The 16,720-nt window shown below is 42.6% G+C and overlaps 1 protein-coding gene across 7 annotated transcripts in view; it reads left to right on the top strand.

The window, feature by feature from the left end:
• The window catches only part of SNX27 (sorting nexin 27), an 89,126-nt gene extending 73,923 nt beyond the window's left edge, over positions 1-15,203 (top strand). For 4 of the 7 annotated variants that reach the window (XM_017877660.1, XM_017877657.1, XM_017877661.1 and 1 more), the window contains 5 exons: positions 2,153-2,242; positions 13,075-13,224; positions 13,546-13,674; positions 14,054-14,113; positions 14,999-15,203. In XM_017877660.1, the coding sequence (XP_017733149.1) occupies positions 2,153-2,242; positions 13,075-13,224; positions 13,546-13,674; positions 14,054-14,113; positions 14,999-15,046 (477 nt within the window). In that variant the 3' untranslated portion in view covers positions 15,047-15,203. Of the gene's footprint in view, positions 1-2,152; positions 2,243-13,074; positions 13,225-13,545; positions 13,675-14,053; positions 14,114-14,221 lie in introns of all 7 variants that reach the window. The other 3 variants (XM_017877664.1, XM_017877658.1, XM_017877659.1) reach the window with 2 other exon arrangements.
• The last annotated feature ends 1,517 nt before the right edge of the window (positions 15,204-16,720 follow it).

Below are 16,720 nucleotides of genomic sequence, written 5' to 3'. Positions count from 1 at the left end.
ATAGACAATGTGTAAATAAATGAGTGTGGCTGTATCTCAGTCAACCTTTGTTGTTGTCGTTATTTGTTTTTGTTTTTTGCGATAGAATCTTGCTCTGTCGCCCAGGCTGGAGTGCAATGGCACAATCTTGGCTCACTGCAAGCTCCGCCTCCTGGGTTCATGCCATTCTGCCTCAGCCTCCTGAGTAGCTGAGACTGCAGGCGCCCACCACCACGCCCGTCTAATTTTTTGTATTTTTAGTAGAGAGGGGGTTTCACCGTGTTAGCCAGGATGGTCTCAATCTCCTGACCTCGTGATCCACCCGTCTCGGCCTCCCAAAGTGCTGGGATTACAGGCGTGAGCCACCGCGCCTGGCCCTCTTGACTTAATCTTGAACTCATTTGCCTTTCCAACTATTTTTCCTTAAAAGACTCTGGGAAGTGATCTCTACCTTAAGTATCATAACATCATTGACCTTCCTTATTTCATTCTCTCTTCAGGTTAATTCATGTGGCTTTCAAACACAAATCAAACTTTCTTTAATAAAGAAGAAGCCATTTTTTATTGCTTATTTTAGCTCCCTGTTATTTCCTTAAGTCTAAATTCCTGTGCTTACTTTTTAGGATTTTTCATAATCTGTTGTTAGTCTGCCTATCCAGCATTATCTTTCATTGTCTCCTATTCCCTTATTTAAATCAGGCAAATTTGTTTTCTCAAATTATTTAAGTACAGACTCATTCCTGTTTCCTAACTTTAGCTTATAGTTTCTCCTCTTCATTCTGTTCTTTGGGGATCCACCCAAGGCATCCCTGATAACTGTAATTATCAGTAAGTGCTTCCATTCTGACTGCCTATATCACTGTCTGTACCATACATGTTTGCTATTACATTGTAATACGGCATTATATACCATCTTTCAGTGCTCTCTAATTGTTTACACATGTATAAAATAACTGGAATTTAAGTCCCCTGACACGGGAAACCAGATCTCTCACATATACCTAAAACAATGCCATGCCAGATATTCTTTAAATGCTAGGTATTCCAATTAGTATACTTGTTACTGGATGTATTAGTCCATTTTCACACTGCTGTAAAGATGCTACCTGAGATTAGGTAATTTATAAAAAAAGGAAGGTTTTGTTTGGTTTGTGCTTTTTTGAGATGGAGTCTTGCACTGTCACCTGGGCTGGAGTGCAGTGGCATTCTCAGCTCACTGCAACCTCTGCCTTCTGGGTTCAAACGATTCTCCTGCCTCACCCTCCTGAGTAGCTGGGATTACAGGTGCCTGCCACCGTGCCCAGCTAATTTTTTGTATTTTTAGTAGAGACAGGGTTTCATCATGTTGGCCAGGCTGGTGTCGAACTCCTAACCTTGTGATTCACCTGCCTCAGCCTCCCAAAGTACAAGAAAGGAAGTTTAATTGACTCACAGTTTCGCACGGCTGGGGAAGGCCTCTGGAAACTTACAATCATGGCACAAGGTGAAGGGGAAGCAAGCTCCTTCTTCACAAGGCGACAGAGAGAGCAAGCACACACGGGGGAACTGCTATTTTTAAAACTATCAGATCTAGGCCAAGTGCGGTGGCTCATGCCTGTAATCCTAGCACTTTGGGAGGTCGAGGCGGGCAGATCACTTGAGGTCAAGAGTTCGAGACTAGGCTGGCCAACATGGTGAAGCCCCATCTCTATTACAAATACAAAAATTAGCTGGGTGTGGTGGCTCATGCCTGTAGTCCCAGCTACTCGGGAGGCTGCAGCAGGAGAATCACTTGAACCCGGGAGGCAGAGGTTTCAGTGAGCCGAGATTGTGCCACTGCCCTCCAGCCTGGGTGACAGAGCCAGACTGTCTCAAAACAAACAAAAAAACCCCATCAGATCTTGTGAGAACTCCCTCACTATCACGAGACCAACATGGGGAAACCAGACCATGATCCAGTCACCTCCCACTGGGTCCCTCCCTTGACAAGTGGGGATGACAATTTGAGATGAGATTTGAGTGGGGACACAGAGCCAGACCATATCCCTGGACACATGGCAGAGTTCACTGGTAATGATGGTGGTCCAAGTGGACAAGAGATTTTCTGAAAATTCATCTGTATCTGTTTTCATCAAGAATGTACATAATAACGATTTTTAGACTCCTTTCTTCTCTACTTCTGTTTTGGTGATAGGCAGTCGATGATGTGAAGAAAGGTTACATCAAAGCAGAAGAAAAGTCCTACCAATTACAGAAGCTATACGAACAAAGAAAAATGGTCATGGTAAGTTTATGTCCCCATAATCCCTTTATAAAATGCCTCTTCCTACCTTTTAAACCTATTGTTCCAGTCATTTTTGAAAGGATTACAATGTGGTTAGTGGCTTAACTAATTTTTAAAAAGGAGGGGAATAGGGGCCTTGATGCAAAGTCCATTGTGTTTCTCCATCTAACACACAAAGATCTTGAATTACTGTATAGTGATACATAATTTTATTACTATTTTTTAGGGGGGTGGGGTTGGGGGGAGGGACAGAGTCTTGCTGTGTTGCCCAGGCTGAAGTGCAGTGCCACCATCTAGGCTAACTACAACCTTTGCCTCCTGGGTTCAAGCGATTCTCCTGTCTCAGCTTCCCGAGTAGCTGGGACTACAGGCATGCGCCACCACGCCCAGCTAATTTTTGTATTTGTAGTAGGGACAGGGTTTTGCCATGTTGGCCAGGCTGGTCTCGAACTCTTGACCTCAGGTGATCCACCTGCCTTGGCCTCTCGAAGTGCTGGGATTACAGGAATGAGCCACTGAGCCTGACCTATAATTTTTTTATTAATAATAACTTTTTTGATTAAATGCAACAAAAGTTCTATAAAACATTACAATAGAATATAGGTAAGATTGTATAAGAACTGATATTTAGCTTTTTAACATTAGAAATTATTTTAGTCATGATTTAGCAATAGCAAAATCATTTGTTTTTACAGCTTCGATTTCTGCAGTTGCTTAAAACATTTATGCTCTGTAGTGCTCTTGGTTAGTATATGATCCTAGAATTATGCTATTTGATTCAATAGCTACTAGACTCATGTAGGTATTTAAATACAAATTTAAATTAATTTAAATTAAATACAATTTAAAATTCAGTTCTATAGCTGCTCTAGCCACATTTCTGTGCTAAGCAACCGTATGTGCACAGTGAATAGCTAGCGTATTGGACTGTGCAGGTATGGAACATTTTCATCATCACTGAAAGTTTTGCTGAACAGGGCTGCCTAGAGTATTCCTTAAATGGCTTTAAATTCGTTTTCAATTTGTATCTGCCATAGATACAGGGATGGAAATTGCCAAAAATAAAATTAGTAAAGAACACATAAAAATTTCTACTCATTATAACATTTTAAAATTACTCTCTTGACGGATTCACATGTAATCAAAGTTTTTTCAATTACACATGCTCCTCAACTTACAATGGGGTTACATCCCAGTAAACACATCTTAAGTTGAAAATATTAAATCAAAAATACATATAATACACCTAACCTACCAAACATTATAGCTTAGCCTAGCCTGCCTTAAATGTGATCAGAACATGTATTACCCTACAGTCAGGCAAAATCATCTAACACAAAGCCTATTTTAGAATGAAGTTATTTAAACTGGGTTTTTTTTTGTTTTGTTTTGTTTTGTTTTTGAGACTGAGTCTCGCTGTGTCACCCAGGCTGGAGTACAGTGGCGTGATCTCAGCTCACTGCAACCTCTGCATCCTGGGCTCAAGCGATTCTCCTTCCTCAGCCTCCCCAGTAGCTGGGAGTATAGGCACCCGCCACCACAGCTGGCTAATTTTTGTATTTTTAGTAGAGACAAGGTTTCACCATGTTGGCCAGGCTGATCTCGAACTCCAGACCTCTAGTGAACCACTTGCCTCAGCCTCCCAAAGTGCTGGGATTACAGGCGTGAGCCACTGTGCCAGGCCTAAAGTTATTTAAAGTTTTGAACAAAAATTTGAGGTACTTGTAAAGACAGCAGAAAAGTTTTTTTAAAAAATTGAAATACAGTGTCTACTGCACACACATTGCTTTCACACCATCATAAAGTCAAAAAAGCATTAAGTTAACCATTGTAAGTTAGTGACCACCTGTATCATTTTCATTCTTTAGTAATGATTCTGATAAGTCATTTGAATTATTTTGGACCTTCTGTGTACTTCTCAGGAGAAAATGTTGATTCATGTACATTAATTGGGTTGGAATAAGAGTGCAAACAGCTGTGGGGCGCGGTAGCTCACGCCTGTAATCCCAGCACTTTGGGAGGCAGAGGCGGGTGGATCACCTGAAGTCAGGAGTTCGAGACCAGCCTGGCCAACATGGTGGAACCCCATCTCTACTAAAAATACAAAAAGTAGCTGGGTGTGGTGTCATGCGCCTGTAATCCCAGCTACTCAGGAGGCTGAGGCCAGAGAATCACTTGAACCCAGGAGGTGAAGGTTGCACTGAGCTAAGATTTCGCCACTGCACTTCAGCCTGGGAAACACAGTGAGACTCCATCTCAACAACAACAAAAAAGCAAACCAGTCAGCCATTGAACTTAGCCTGTAATCTTATATCTAGCTAAGTTAGTTATTTTAGTCACTTATATGATGAAAAGTAATAAATCTCTTTACCTTAGAAAATTGCCAGAGATCAGGGAGCCATCTTACCAATGTTCTATGTATCAGCAGGCTGACATAGAAAATGTAAAATCTTTTAAATGTAATTAAATCTTGTCAGGATTTTGGTTAGAAGAATTTTGCTATTTGTGAGACAGAATTTTAAAACACGACTTCACCTGTTCTTTAAGATAATGCATTGTCTTCTATATATTAATGCATGATTCGGACTCATACTACATTTGCATCTTTTTGGTGAAAAGGGCCAAATACTAATGGGCCATCAACTTCTGCAGTAATCCTTTGCCTTTGCCAAAGCCAACAAAGTTTTCTCGTTTCTGAAAAGTTAATAGAATCAAAATAATTTCATAAGGCCTTCTCATAATACCAGTGTGGAATACATACTGTTTCTTTGCATTTATAGTACTCCAAACACACTATCTTTCCATCTATGCATTCAACAAAACATATTTGTTGAGTACCAAGTATGTGCCAGGCACAGTGCAAGGTGTGAGAGAATTAAATAGGTTTGCGTTTTGCTGTGGCAAAATATAGAAAATCTGAATTTAATGAGCACAGTAATCTATTATGAAGTCATTTTTAGACTTGTTTATATTTTGTAATCACCCAGGTAAAAACTCAAGTACAGTTGATAGACAGATATGTTTCCCCATGGTCTTTTGCCATTGTTATAAAATAGGCTTAAACGTTTGTGGAATTAGATTGTCTTGAAAACCTAGTGCCAACGTATTTCTGGGTACTAGCCACATGATATGATAGTCAGATTTTGAAGAAAATCTGATCAAAGTTTGAATTTTATAAGTATAATATGTATTCAGGTATCAGTGTTCAAAGGCATTAGCCTAGCCAATATTAGCTCATGGTCAATACATTGAAACTTCTCACATGGGCCCTTCTGAGCCCGTAGGCCTTGATGCCGTTAAACATGGCAACTAAGTATGGTGAACAGGCCTACGATTATGTGAGGTGACTACAATTAGTAGTTGTCACATCACTGTGAGACCTGTAGCAACACAATGAACTTCTCAGTTTTAGTTTCTTTTCTGTAAAACCGGGATATTCAGATTATCAGCTATTAAGTAGAATCTTGACAAAATACACCAAGATCCTTAGAAGGTAAATGAGCTTTGTGTAAGTTCCCCTGTCCTCCAAATCTCCAAATACAGAAGAGAGCTCACATCTGTGCATAGTTTATAATACCCAGTGTGATCAAAAACATTTTTTGTTTTATACTTAATTACAAAATTAGACTGAATCTCAAATTTGGATGGTTGAGAATATAATATACAAGAAATAATGTCTTCTCTTCTCTTCCTTCCTCCCTCCCTCCCTTTCTCTCTCCTCACACAAACAATAGACATGTGTAAATTATGCTTTTCTTATGTTGAAGTGGCCTGATTTTGCCATTGTTGAACAGATAAATAAAGAGCTTTTGTGTTTCTCTACATAATTTGTATTGATTTCACACAAGGCAGCATGTATGTCAGTTTTTCTCGAAGTATGGTCTCCAGTCTACTTACATGGAAGACACTTTTGAAGCTACTTAAAATGCAGATTTCTAGACTCCACTCCACATTTACTAAGCCAGAATCTCTGGGGTAGGTCCTAGGGAACTTTATTTTAAAAGCACACTGGTGATTCTGGAACATTAGGTGCTTCAGAATCACTACTCTGATTCTGGTTTTGGGAGAGTTGGCTCTTGAGGTTCTTCTCAGTCCCTTACTTCTATTTTGGACCTGATTTGACCCTTGGCAGGTTGTTTGGGAGAAGAGAGAGTTCTCTGGAGTGGACCTTAACACATTCACCTAAAGTGTTCTGCTCTGTTAAGCATTGAGTCTCTGCTTTAAAACTGTCAGCCAGGCGCGGTGGCTCACGCCTATAATCCCAGCACTTTGGAATGCCGAGGCGGGCAGATCATGAGGTCAGGAGATTGAGACCATCCTGGGTAACATGGTGAAACCCCGTCTCGACTAAAACTACAAAAAATTAGCCGGGCGTGGTGGTGGACGCCTGTAGTCCCAACTACTCAGGAGGCTGAGGCAAGGAGAATGGCGGGAACCCGGGAGGCAGAGCTTGCAGTGAGCCAAGATGGTGCCACTGCACTCCAGCCTGGGCAACAGAACAAGACTCTGTCNCATGTATGTCAGTTTTTCTCGAAGTATGGTCTCCAGTCTACTTACATGGAAGACACTTTTGAAGCTACTTAAAATGCAGATTTCTAGACTCCACTCCACATTTACTAAGCCAGAATCTCTGGGGGTAGGTCCTAGGGAACTTTATTTTTAAAAAGCACACTGGTGATTCTGGAACATTAGGTGCTTCAGAATCACTACTCTGATTCTGGTTTTGGGAGAGTTGGCTCTTGAGGTTCTTCTCAGTCCCTTACTTCTATTTTGGACCTGATTTGACCCTTGGCAGGTTGTTTGGGAGAAGAGAGAGTTCTCTGGAGTGGACCTTAACACATTCACCTAAAGTGTTCTGCTCTGTTAAGCATTGAGTCTCTGCTTTAAAAACTGTCAGCCAGGCGCGGTGGCTCACGCCTATAATCCCAGCACTTTGGAATGCCGAGGCGGGCAGATCATGAGGTCAGGAGATTGAGACCATCCTGGGTAACATGGTGAAACCCCGTCTCGACTAAAACTACAAAAAATTAGCCGGGCGTGGTGGTGGACGCCTGTAGTCCCAACTACTCAGGAGGCTGAGGCAAGGAGAATGGCGGGAACCCGGGAGGCAGAGCTTGCAGTGAGCCAAGATGGTGCCACTGCACTCCAGCCTGGGCAACAGAACAAGACTCTGTCTCAAAAAAAAAAAAAAAAAAAAAAAAAAACAGAAACTGCCCTATTTTGTTTTATTTGTCTTGCTGAATATTGAACATTTTAAAAATATCCTGTACTATACCTTTCCAATTCTCTGGCTTAAATGGGCCACTTTCTACATGTTATATGAATAAAGGAAGATAATTCGGAATACATATTTAGTTACTCAAAACTTAAAGTGATAACTAAGGGAACCTGTGTCCTTGGTGAGATAACAGAGTCAAGTCTCATTGGGAGACAGGGTGGTCAGAGAGACTCAAGCTGGGTAGTATTTATCACCTTTAGGTGGGCACATTCTCCTGAAAGGAGAATGGGCAGGATGATTTGGTGTTTCAAATACCAAATACCCTTTTAAATACCTTTATGTAAATATGCTTTAAGCCATGCCTGTAATCCTAGCACTTTGGATCTAGCATTTTGGAAGGCCGAGGCAGGCAGATCACGAAGTCAGGAGTTCGAGACCAGCCTGACCAGCATGGTGCAACCCCGTCTCTACTAAAAATACAAAAATTAGCCGGGCTTGGTGGCGCACACCTGTAGTCCCAGCTATTCAGGCTGAGGCAGGAGAATTGCTTGAACCTGGGAGGTGGAGGTTGCAGTGAGCTGAGATCGTGTCACTGCACTCCAGCCTGGGCAACAGAGTGAGACTCTGTCTCAAAAAAAAAAAAAAAAAAGAAAAGAAAAAAGAAAAAAAAATTCACCTTTCTTTTACAAGTTTTATTTATATAAAAACATTTTTTTTTAAAGTTATTTTAGGTTCAGGGACACATGTGCAGGTTTGTTACATAGGTAAACTGCATGTCATGGGAGTTTGGTGTACAGATTATTTTGTCACCCAGGAAGTAAGCATGGTACTCCATAGGTGTGTTTTCTGATCCCCTCCTGTAAAATTTTAAATGCTTCTTCTTTGAGGCTTTGTGCAAGCCCAAGGATGTAGGGACTGCCCACTTAATGCTGATAAATACTGCCCAGTCTGAGCTCTCTGAAAACCTTGTCTCCCAATGAGACTTTACCTTTATTGGCTCACCAAGGGCACAGGTGCCCTTAGTTTTCCCTTGGGTTATTTTTAGAGCTTATGCCATTAAGAAGTCCCCTGAAGGTCTTTTGCTTTCAAGGACTACATTCTTGAATACAGAGGGATAAAGCAGTCTTTTGATTCAGAGGGGACGGAGAGGGCACGTATTATGTGCCTGACTGGTCTAGGCACTTATATGAAGTCTCATTTTCTCCTTATAACAACCCTGTAGGTATTATTCCTACTTTTCAGAGAAGTGGAATCTGAGAGATTAAGATTCTTACCTAAGATCACATAGCTTGTCAGAAGTGGAACTAGAATTTGAAAATGTGATTTGAACCCATTTTTGTCAGGCTCCATTGCATATATTTTCCCCTGCATCAGGGAAGACAGGATGGCAGCAATGTCTTTTATTTCCAGATGGCAGAAGAGAAGACCCCAGGTAGAGTAACTTACTCAGGGTCACAAAGAGAGAGTTTAAGATACTCAGAGCTCCATGCTGCTTCTGATCTCTTTTCCCAATCCCTGCCTTTGTCAGCATGCTTCTCTTTTTAAAAGATGTATTATAGTAAAACTCCCGATAAGAGATTGTGGCAGAAATATTTGTCAAAAATAGTAGTGGTACCTCTCAACGAAGAGAACTCTCAACAAATGTGCTATATGTAATCTTGTTTTGTTAAAGGACGTGAGTAGAACTAGTTTCAAGGGTCAACAGCACCCACTGGCATTTGCAGAGGTGTTAAGTGTCCTGGAGCAGAATTGCTGCTTATTGAGCAGTAAAGTTTCTGATCACTATGTTAGGAAGATGGCTTGAATTGAGTGCCAGAGGCCTGATTGCTAGGATGTTCTTTTTTTTTTTTTTTTTTTTTTTTTTTTAACATTTTATTGTGCGTATTTGAGATGGAGTCTCACTCTGTTGCCCAGGCCGGCTGGAGTGCAGTGGCACAATCTTGGCTCACTGCAACCTCCACCTTCCAGGTTCAAGCAGTTCTCCTGCCTCAGCCTCTCGTGTAGCTGAAATTACAAGTGCATGCCACTACGCCTGGCTAATTTTTGTATTTTTAGTAGAAATGGGGTTTCACCATGTTGGCCAGGCTGGTCTTGAACTCTTGACCTCAGGTGATCTGCCTGCCTCAGCCTCCCAAAGTGCTGGGATCACAGGCATGAACCACCACACCCAGCTGTGTAAATTTTTAAATACATAAAGAAGTTGAAAGAAAAATACAATTAGTCCCCATGTACCCATTACCCTGCTTCAATAGCCTTCGACTTTCTGCCATTCATGTTGCCTCTGTTTCACTCATATGCTTTCTTCCCCTAGGAGATTTGTTGGTTTGTTTTACTGTCACTGACTTGAAGCTCACCCCAGGAATTTTAAAAGTAATTTCCAGATACTTTAAAAAGTTTATTTTAGCTGTCATTTATTAAATTCCTAATTATGGCTGAGTACTATGTTAAATATCTTTTTTATTTTTATTTCTTATTTTGAGACAGAGTTTTGCTCTGTCACCCAGACTGGAGTGCAGTGGTGCCATCATAGCCTTGACCTCCTGGGCTCAACCAATCCTCCTACCTCACCCTCCCAAGTAGCTAGAACTGCAGGTGCCTGGCAAATTTTTTTTTTTTTTGTAGAGATGGGGTTTCATCTCTATATTGCCTAGGCTGGTCTCTAACTCCTGGGCTCAAGTGATCCTCCCACGTCAGCCTCCCAGTGTTGGGATTACAAGTGTGAGCCACCATGCCCAGCCAAATACTCTGTATTTAATGCTCACAAATCACACTGTGGTATAAATGCTATTATTATTTCCCTTTTATGGAAGAGGAAACTGAGGCACCTGGGATTAAGTAATTTGCCTGCCTTAAAGTAACTTACGAAAGGTTGCACAGTTAGGAAGTAATGGAAGTAATGGGGCCAGGATTCAAGCCCAGGGTAGTCTGGGCCTCTTAAGCACTCCTCTGTGTTTCAGGCATTGCTGTTTATTATAACCCCAGAAGAGTTCTATTCTGTTCTGTACCACCCACCCCTGTCATATTTACCAAAGTATAGGAGTCAGAGGTTTCTTTTGTTTATATTGCTAATGGCAGGATTAAGCAGTATTCATGTTTATCACTGATCTAGGAAGGACAATAAAAAAGAGAAGGTGTAATAGGGTGATAGAAGGAGGGAGGGAAGAAAAATGATGTGATTGAAATATTGTTGCACCTCTAGGCCAGGCACGGTGGCTCACACCTGTAATCCCAGAACTTTGGGAGGCCGAGGCAGGCAGATCACTTGAGGCCAGGAGTTCGAGTCCAGCCTGGCCAACGTGGCGAAACCCCGTCTCTACTAAAAATACAAAGCATTAGCCAGGTGTGGTGGCGCACATCTGTGGTCCCAGGTACTCGGGAGGCTTAGGCATGAGAATTGCTTGAACCTGGGAGGCGGAGGCTGCAGTGAGACATGGTCACACCCCTGCACTCCAGCTTGGGTGACAGAGTGAGACTCTTGTCTCAATTAAAATAAATAAATAAATAAATAAATAAATAAATAAATAAATAAAATAAATAGATGGGAACTTGCTCTGTTGCCCAGGCTGGAGTGCAGTGGCATGACCATGTCTCACTGCAGCCTTGAACTCCTGAGCCCAACCTATCCTCCTGCCTAAGCCTCCCAGATAGCTAGGACTACAGGCACATATCACCATACCCAGCTAATTTTGAAATTTTTTGTAGAGACAAGGTGTCACTGTGTTGCCCACGCTGGTCTCAAATTCCTGGGCTCAAGCAGTCCTCCTGCTGCAGCCCCCCAAAGTACTGGGATTACAGGTGTGAGCATTGCACCTGGCCTCTCTGGATTAGTTTTGCCGTGTTGTAACTGTGAGAGTCATATGTGGCACTTTATTTTGGTCCAGATGCTTTTTAAGGAACCATATATACTGGAGACCCAGGGGACAATGGGGTTGATTTGGGGACTAGTCGGTGACAGTAAAAGGAACAGAGGCCTGGAAATTAAACTTGGGTTCTAGTCCTAGTTGTGCCACTTACTGTTACTTGTGACTGCAGGCTAGTCTCATCTTACTCTGAGTTCCCATAAAATGACTCATTTTTAAAGTCTCTTTCAGTTTTAACATTTTGTAAGTATGAGATTTGGGATAGCTTAATCCTTACTACAGATCATTGTAACTTTTGATTGCAAAAGGAATAAGGAGAAATACTACTGCCAGGCGTGGTGGCTCATGCCTGTAATCCCAGCACTTTGGGAAGCTGAGGCAGGTGGATCACGAGGTCAGGAGATGGAGACCATCCTGGCTAACACAGTGAAACCCAAAATTAGCCGGGCGAGGTGGCGGGCGCCTGTAGTCCCAGCTACTCAGGAGGCTGAGGCAGGAGAATAGCGTGAATCTGGGAGATGGAGCTTGCAGTGAGCCGAGATCGGGCCACTGCACTCCCGCCTGGGCGACAGAGCGAGACTCCATATCACAAAAAAAAAAAAAAGAGAGAGAGAGAGAGAGAAATACTTATTCCCTTTCTTAATTGTAAGGATAGATTAGATTCCCATCCCTTGATTACAATGAAAATAGAGGATCAGACTAAACAGAATTGTGAGGCTCCTTCTAGCCCTGTGAGTCCTGGTTATAGTATATCTTCTGGTTTTCATCTGTGTGTCTTTTGTTTTCTGGGTTTTGTTTTTGTTTTTTTCCCTGAGACAGAGTCTTGCTCTGTCTCCCAGGCTGGAGTGCAGTGGCACGATCTCAGCTCACTGCAACCTCTGCCTCCTGGGTTCAAGTGATTCTCCTGCCTCAGCCTCCTGAGTAGCTGAAACTACAGGCGTGTGCCACCACGCTCAGATAATTTTTTGTAGTATTAGGTATTTGAGGCTGCAGTAAGACATGGTCATGCTATTGCACTCCATTGAGACGGGGTTTCACTGTGTTAGCCAGGATGGTCTTGATCTCCTGACCTCTTGATCCACCCGCCTTGGCCTCTCAAAGTGTTGGGATTACAGGCGTGACCCACTGCACCTGGCCCGTATCTTTCTGAAGTAGAGAAAGGAGGGTTAGAAGTATGAAGGTGTTGTTTCCTTACTTATGGCCAAAAAAAAAAAAAAAAAAAAAAGGCAGAAGTTGAAAGTGGGATAAAGAATTGCTAGCCAGGCCCAGTGGCTCACGCCTGTAACCCTTGCACTTTGGGTGGCTGAGGTGGGAGGATTAGTTGAGCCCAGGAGTTCAAGACCAGCGTGGGTAACATAGAGAGACCCTGTCTCTACAGAAAATCAAAAAATTAGCTGGGTGTGGTGGTGTGTGCCTGTGGTCCCAGCTACTTGGGAGCTGAGGCAGGAAGTACACTGGAGGCTGAGGTGGGAGGATTGCTTGCACCCTGGAGGTTGAGGTTTCAGTGAGCCAAGATCATGCCACTGCACTCCAGCCTAAGTGACAGAGCAAGACCTGGTCTCAAAAAATGAAAATAATTGTCTCAGAGTCCTTTCCCAACTTAGGGATGGGTGTGAGACCAGAGGCCAGGTCTTCAGGTTGTTGGGTGAGAATACTCTTTGTTCTTTTTCTTGCACATCTCAATAGCTCTTCATTGTGTTTAGGACCATAGTAACCCTTTTTCTCCTTCCTTCTTTTTTTTTTTTTTTTTTCAGTACCTCAACATGCTAAGGACTTGTGAGGGCTACAATGAAATCATCTTTCCCCACTGTGCCTGTGACTCCAGGAGGAAGGGGCACGTTATCACAGCCATCAGCATCACGCACTTTAAACTGCATGCCTGCACTGAAGAAGGACAGCTGGAGGTGAGTTTTCAGCATGGGGCTCTGGCTACGAGGACTGGAGATACTTTGATGCTCACTTGCTTGTGACATTTTAATTCCTTTTTAGGGGGAAATGAAATCAAAATTGTGTTTTGACTGGGCAGATAAACAGGCACGGAATCCACACTGATCCTCATTGACTGCTTCCACTGATTTGTATTCTTCTGTCACAATCCTTTCTCTGAAGGGATGCAGACATCTCCATTCATTTCTCTTCTGTCTCCTGGTTCAGAACCCCCTACCTCAGTTCCCTAGCACTCTGAAACACAGACTGTACCTTACTCCCTTGTCTTGGTTGTCCAGAACCAGGTAATTGCATTTGAATGGGATGAGATGCAGCGATGGGACACAGATGAAGAAGGGATGGCCTTCTGTTTCGAATATGCACGAGGAGAGAAGAAGCCCCGATGGGTTAAAATCTTCACGCCATATGTGAGTGCAATTTGAGGAAAGTAACTGGGACTTAGTTTTTTTTTTTTTTTTTCCCAGCTAAATGCATAAATGGAGAGAGAGATAGAGCTAGTAGTTGTCTTGAGATCTGAACCTGTTTGAATCCTGGAGCCCCCAGATTCATCCTGTCTGCTTTAGGCCTGACTGGAATTGGCAATTTCCTATTCCACTTGGCTCATAGTTACCACTAGAAGGAGCTAGAGAATAGTGGATGCACCAGGCCTGAGTTTTGTGGTACTTGTCAGGGTTTTTCTGTAGACTGAGTTTGGAAGATGGGATGACTGGGGACAGGAGTTCAAAGGCACAGTCCTGAGGTGCCTTCTCTTGAGAAGTTAGTGATTGTCACCACCTTTTTTTTCAGTTCAATTACATGCATGAGTGCTTCGAGAGGGTGTTCTGCGAGCTCAAGTGGAGAAAAGAGGTAATTCTGAACAGTTCTTGAATTGACCTTTCATCTTTTTGTTTCTTTAAAATTTATAGGCCTGTGCCCAAATACCTGGGACCCTCACCTCCATCTCTGTCTTTCTAGGAATATTAGTTAGAGACTGATTATCTCATGTGAGCCAGGACATTCTTCCAGCAAGGTTGGCCTCTGGATGGTGAACGGGTTGTGCAAAAAAGCCCTGCTTCTTCCCTTGTCTAGAGGGTGGACATTGGCTACAGGCTCTTCCATCTCTCATGACTTCATGGACCCTCCTCTGCCAGTTTTTTAAATCAGATCACCCTCCATGTTGTTCCTGACCCGCAGGGGAAGCTGTCCTCAGTTGTAGCCGTGTGACTGGATGAGTCCTGGCAGTCTTTCTAGGCGAACCAAGAATGTGTGTGTGAGGGAAGGTGTTTGCTGTTGCTTTACTGCTGTCTGTATGTGCCAGTGCTGGAACAGAATTTGGAAGATTCTGAATAATTAGCTACTTATTCTCAAAGAAAATCTTTGAAAGAATCAGGAGGTCAAGTCAATAACATGAAAATGTATATTCTTAGTGCAGTAGAAAGAACATTGGGCTCTGGGAATTTTATCTGGGTTTTCTCCTAGCTTTTTTTTCCTCTGTGTAATTTTGGGTAAATCAGCCTCCCTAGCTTTCAGTTTTCTCTTCTGTGAAACAGGAAAACTGAACCACGTAATTAATATCCAAGGTCCCTTCCGGCTCTAAAAGGCTATGATTCTAGATGAGAAGTTATATCAGGAGAGATGCGGCCAATCAGATTGAGTCATCCAGGCGTACCTTTTTAGCTTCTGTTTGAGGAGTTGTCTCCAGATAAGCGGAGATGTGGCTTCCCAATAACTCTTTTTTTTTTTTCCTTTCAGAACATTTTCCAGATGGCGAGGTCACAGCAGAGAGATGTGGCCACCTAGCCTTTCCTTATCCCCTTCCCTTCCTTTCACCCCCATCCTCTTACTCCTTTCATGTCCCATTTCAGACAGAGTAACCATTAACACAAAAGAAGAGAAAGAGTTAAAGTCATTATATTCAAAAGCCCTAAACTAAATATTATTAATAACCCCCTCTGAATTTCACGTCTCTGGAATTGAGGTGGTAGTAAACAGCAGATTGGTCAGCACCAGAAGTCAACTGAGTTAAGACAGGAAAAGAAAATAAGCCCAACCAACTTGCCAAAGGTATCTTTGTCGTTTCACCTGGGCCTCATACCAACAGCCTCTCCTTGTACTATATTTTTAAAACTGGAACTATGAACTTCATCCATTTGCACTGTTCAGACATATATATGTATGTATGTAAAAATTATATATACACAAATTAGCTGCACGTATATACATATATATATTTCTTTTTAAATTTCATATTGATGGCAGTACCTTTTTTAGCTTGTGTTTTACACACCTATCACTAGAATCCATGACCTCTCTCGTACTCTCTTTATTTTGAAACAAACTTTAAAAGGAAAAAAAAAAGCATTTTACAGGGAAAAATACCTCTCCTCATGAAGGACTTGAAAAGTTTACAACCTGCTTGGATTTTTGCCCCTTTTTTGTATCGAGTACAGATTCCGGCTCATGGGTTGCCATAGAGTCTGAGGAACAGGGAGTATAGTTTCTTTATCTTCCAAGAGGGTGTTGGGGAGGAGAAAGAGGTGTGTTTTTCAAGGTTAACAGGCTGTAGTTCTGCAGGGAGAGCCTAAAGTCCTGGTATGGTCTCTTGATTCCATGACAGTTTTTCTGATCCATCTGTTTCTCTCACTCCTGGCTTTCTAGCCATATTCTGCACCTCCTTCCTGCTTTCCTAGAACCTCAGTATGCTTTCCCTCAACCAGCCCTGAGTGGAGTTGTGCGTGGGCTCAGGAGGTTGGTGCCATGGGAACCTGAACCTGAAACACTTCATGGTAGTAATTTCCTGTTTTCCTTGCCCTTTTTTTTTTTTTTTTTCCTGAGACAGGGTCTTAAACTCTGTCACCCAGACTGGAGTGTGGTGGCATGATCATAGCTCACTGTTACCTTGAATTCCTAGGCTCAGGTGATCCTTCCGCCTCACCCTCCTGAGTAGCTGGGACTACAGGTGTGCACTACCACACCTGGCTAATTCTTCTTAAAATTTTTTTGTAGAGACAGGGTCTCACTATGTTGCCCAGGCTGGTCTCAAACTCTTGGCCTCAGGTGATCCTCCTGTCTCAGTTTCCCAGAGTGCTGGGATTACAGGCATGAGCTGCTGTGTCCTTCCCTGACTTTTTTGCAGCAGGGATAGTACTTGGGACCAGAGTTAAACTGATACCTTAGGCACACAGGTTGGACTTACATAGAGGAAAGAAAGCAAGCAATGCCCTGTGTACATGAGGTTTTACCTCCTCCATTCCTGACCAATAACCACCCATAACTATGGCATTCTCTGTGACTTCCTTAAACAGCAGTGATGGGAAGAGATCCAGTAATATCTTCAAGGCCTTGGGGAAACTTGCAGTGGGTCAGTGGTCTGTGCCAACCAAATGATTGCCCCATCCAAGCCAGCTGAGGACCCAGGAAGGCGTAGTAGGAATACAGTTGATTTAGATTGGATCTCCCAAGTTTTAATTAAAA

The sequence above is a fragment of the Rhinopithecus bieti genome, unplaced genomic scaffold (genome assembly GCF_001698545.2).
Source record: "Rhinopithecus bieti isolate Rb0 unplaced genomic scaffold, ASM169854v2 scaffold_10548, whole genome shotgun sequence".
Taxonomy (NCBI): domain Eukaryota; kingdom Metazoa; phylum Chordata; class Mammalia; order Primates; family Cercopithecidae; genus Rhinopithecus; species Rhinopithecus bieti.
The sequence above is the reverse complement of the archived record's forward strand: the minus strand, read 5'-3'. Positions and strand labels throughout refer to the sequence as shown.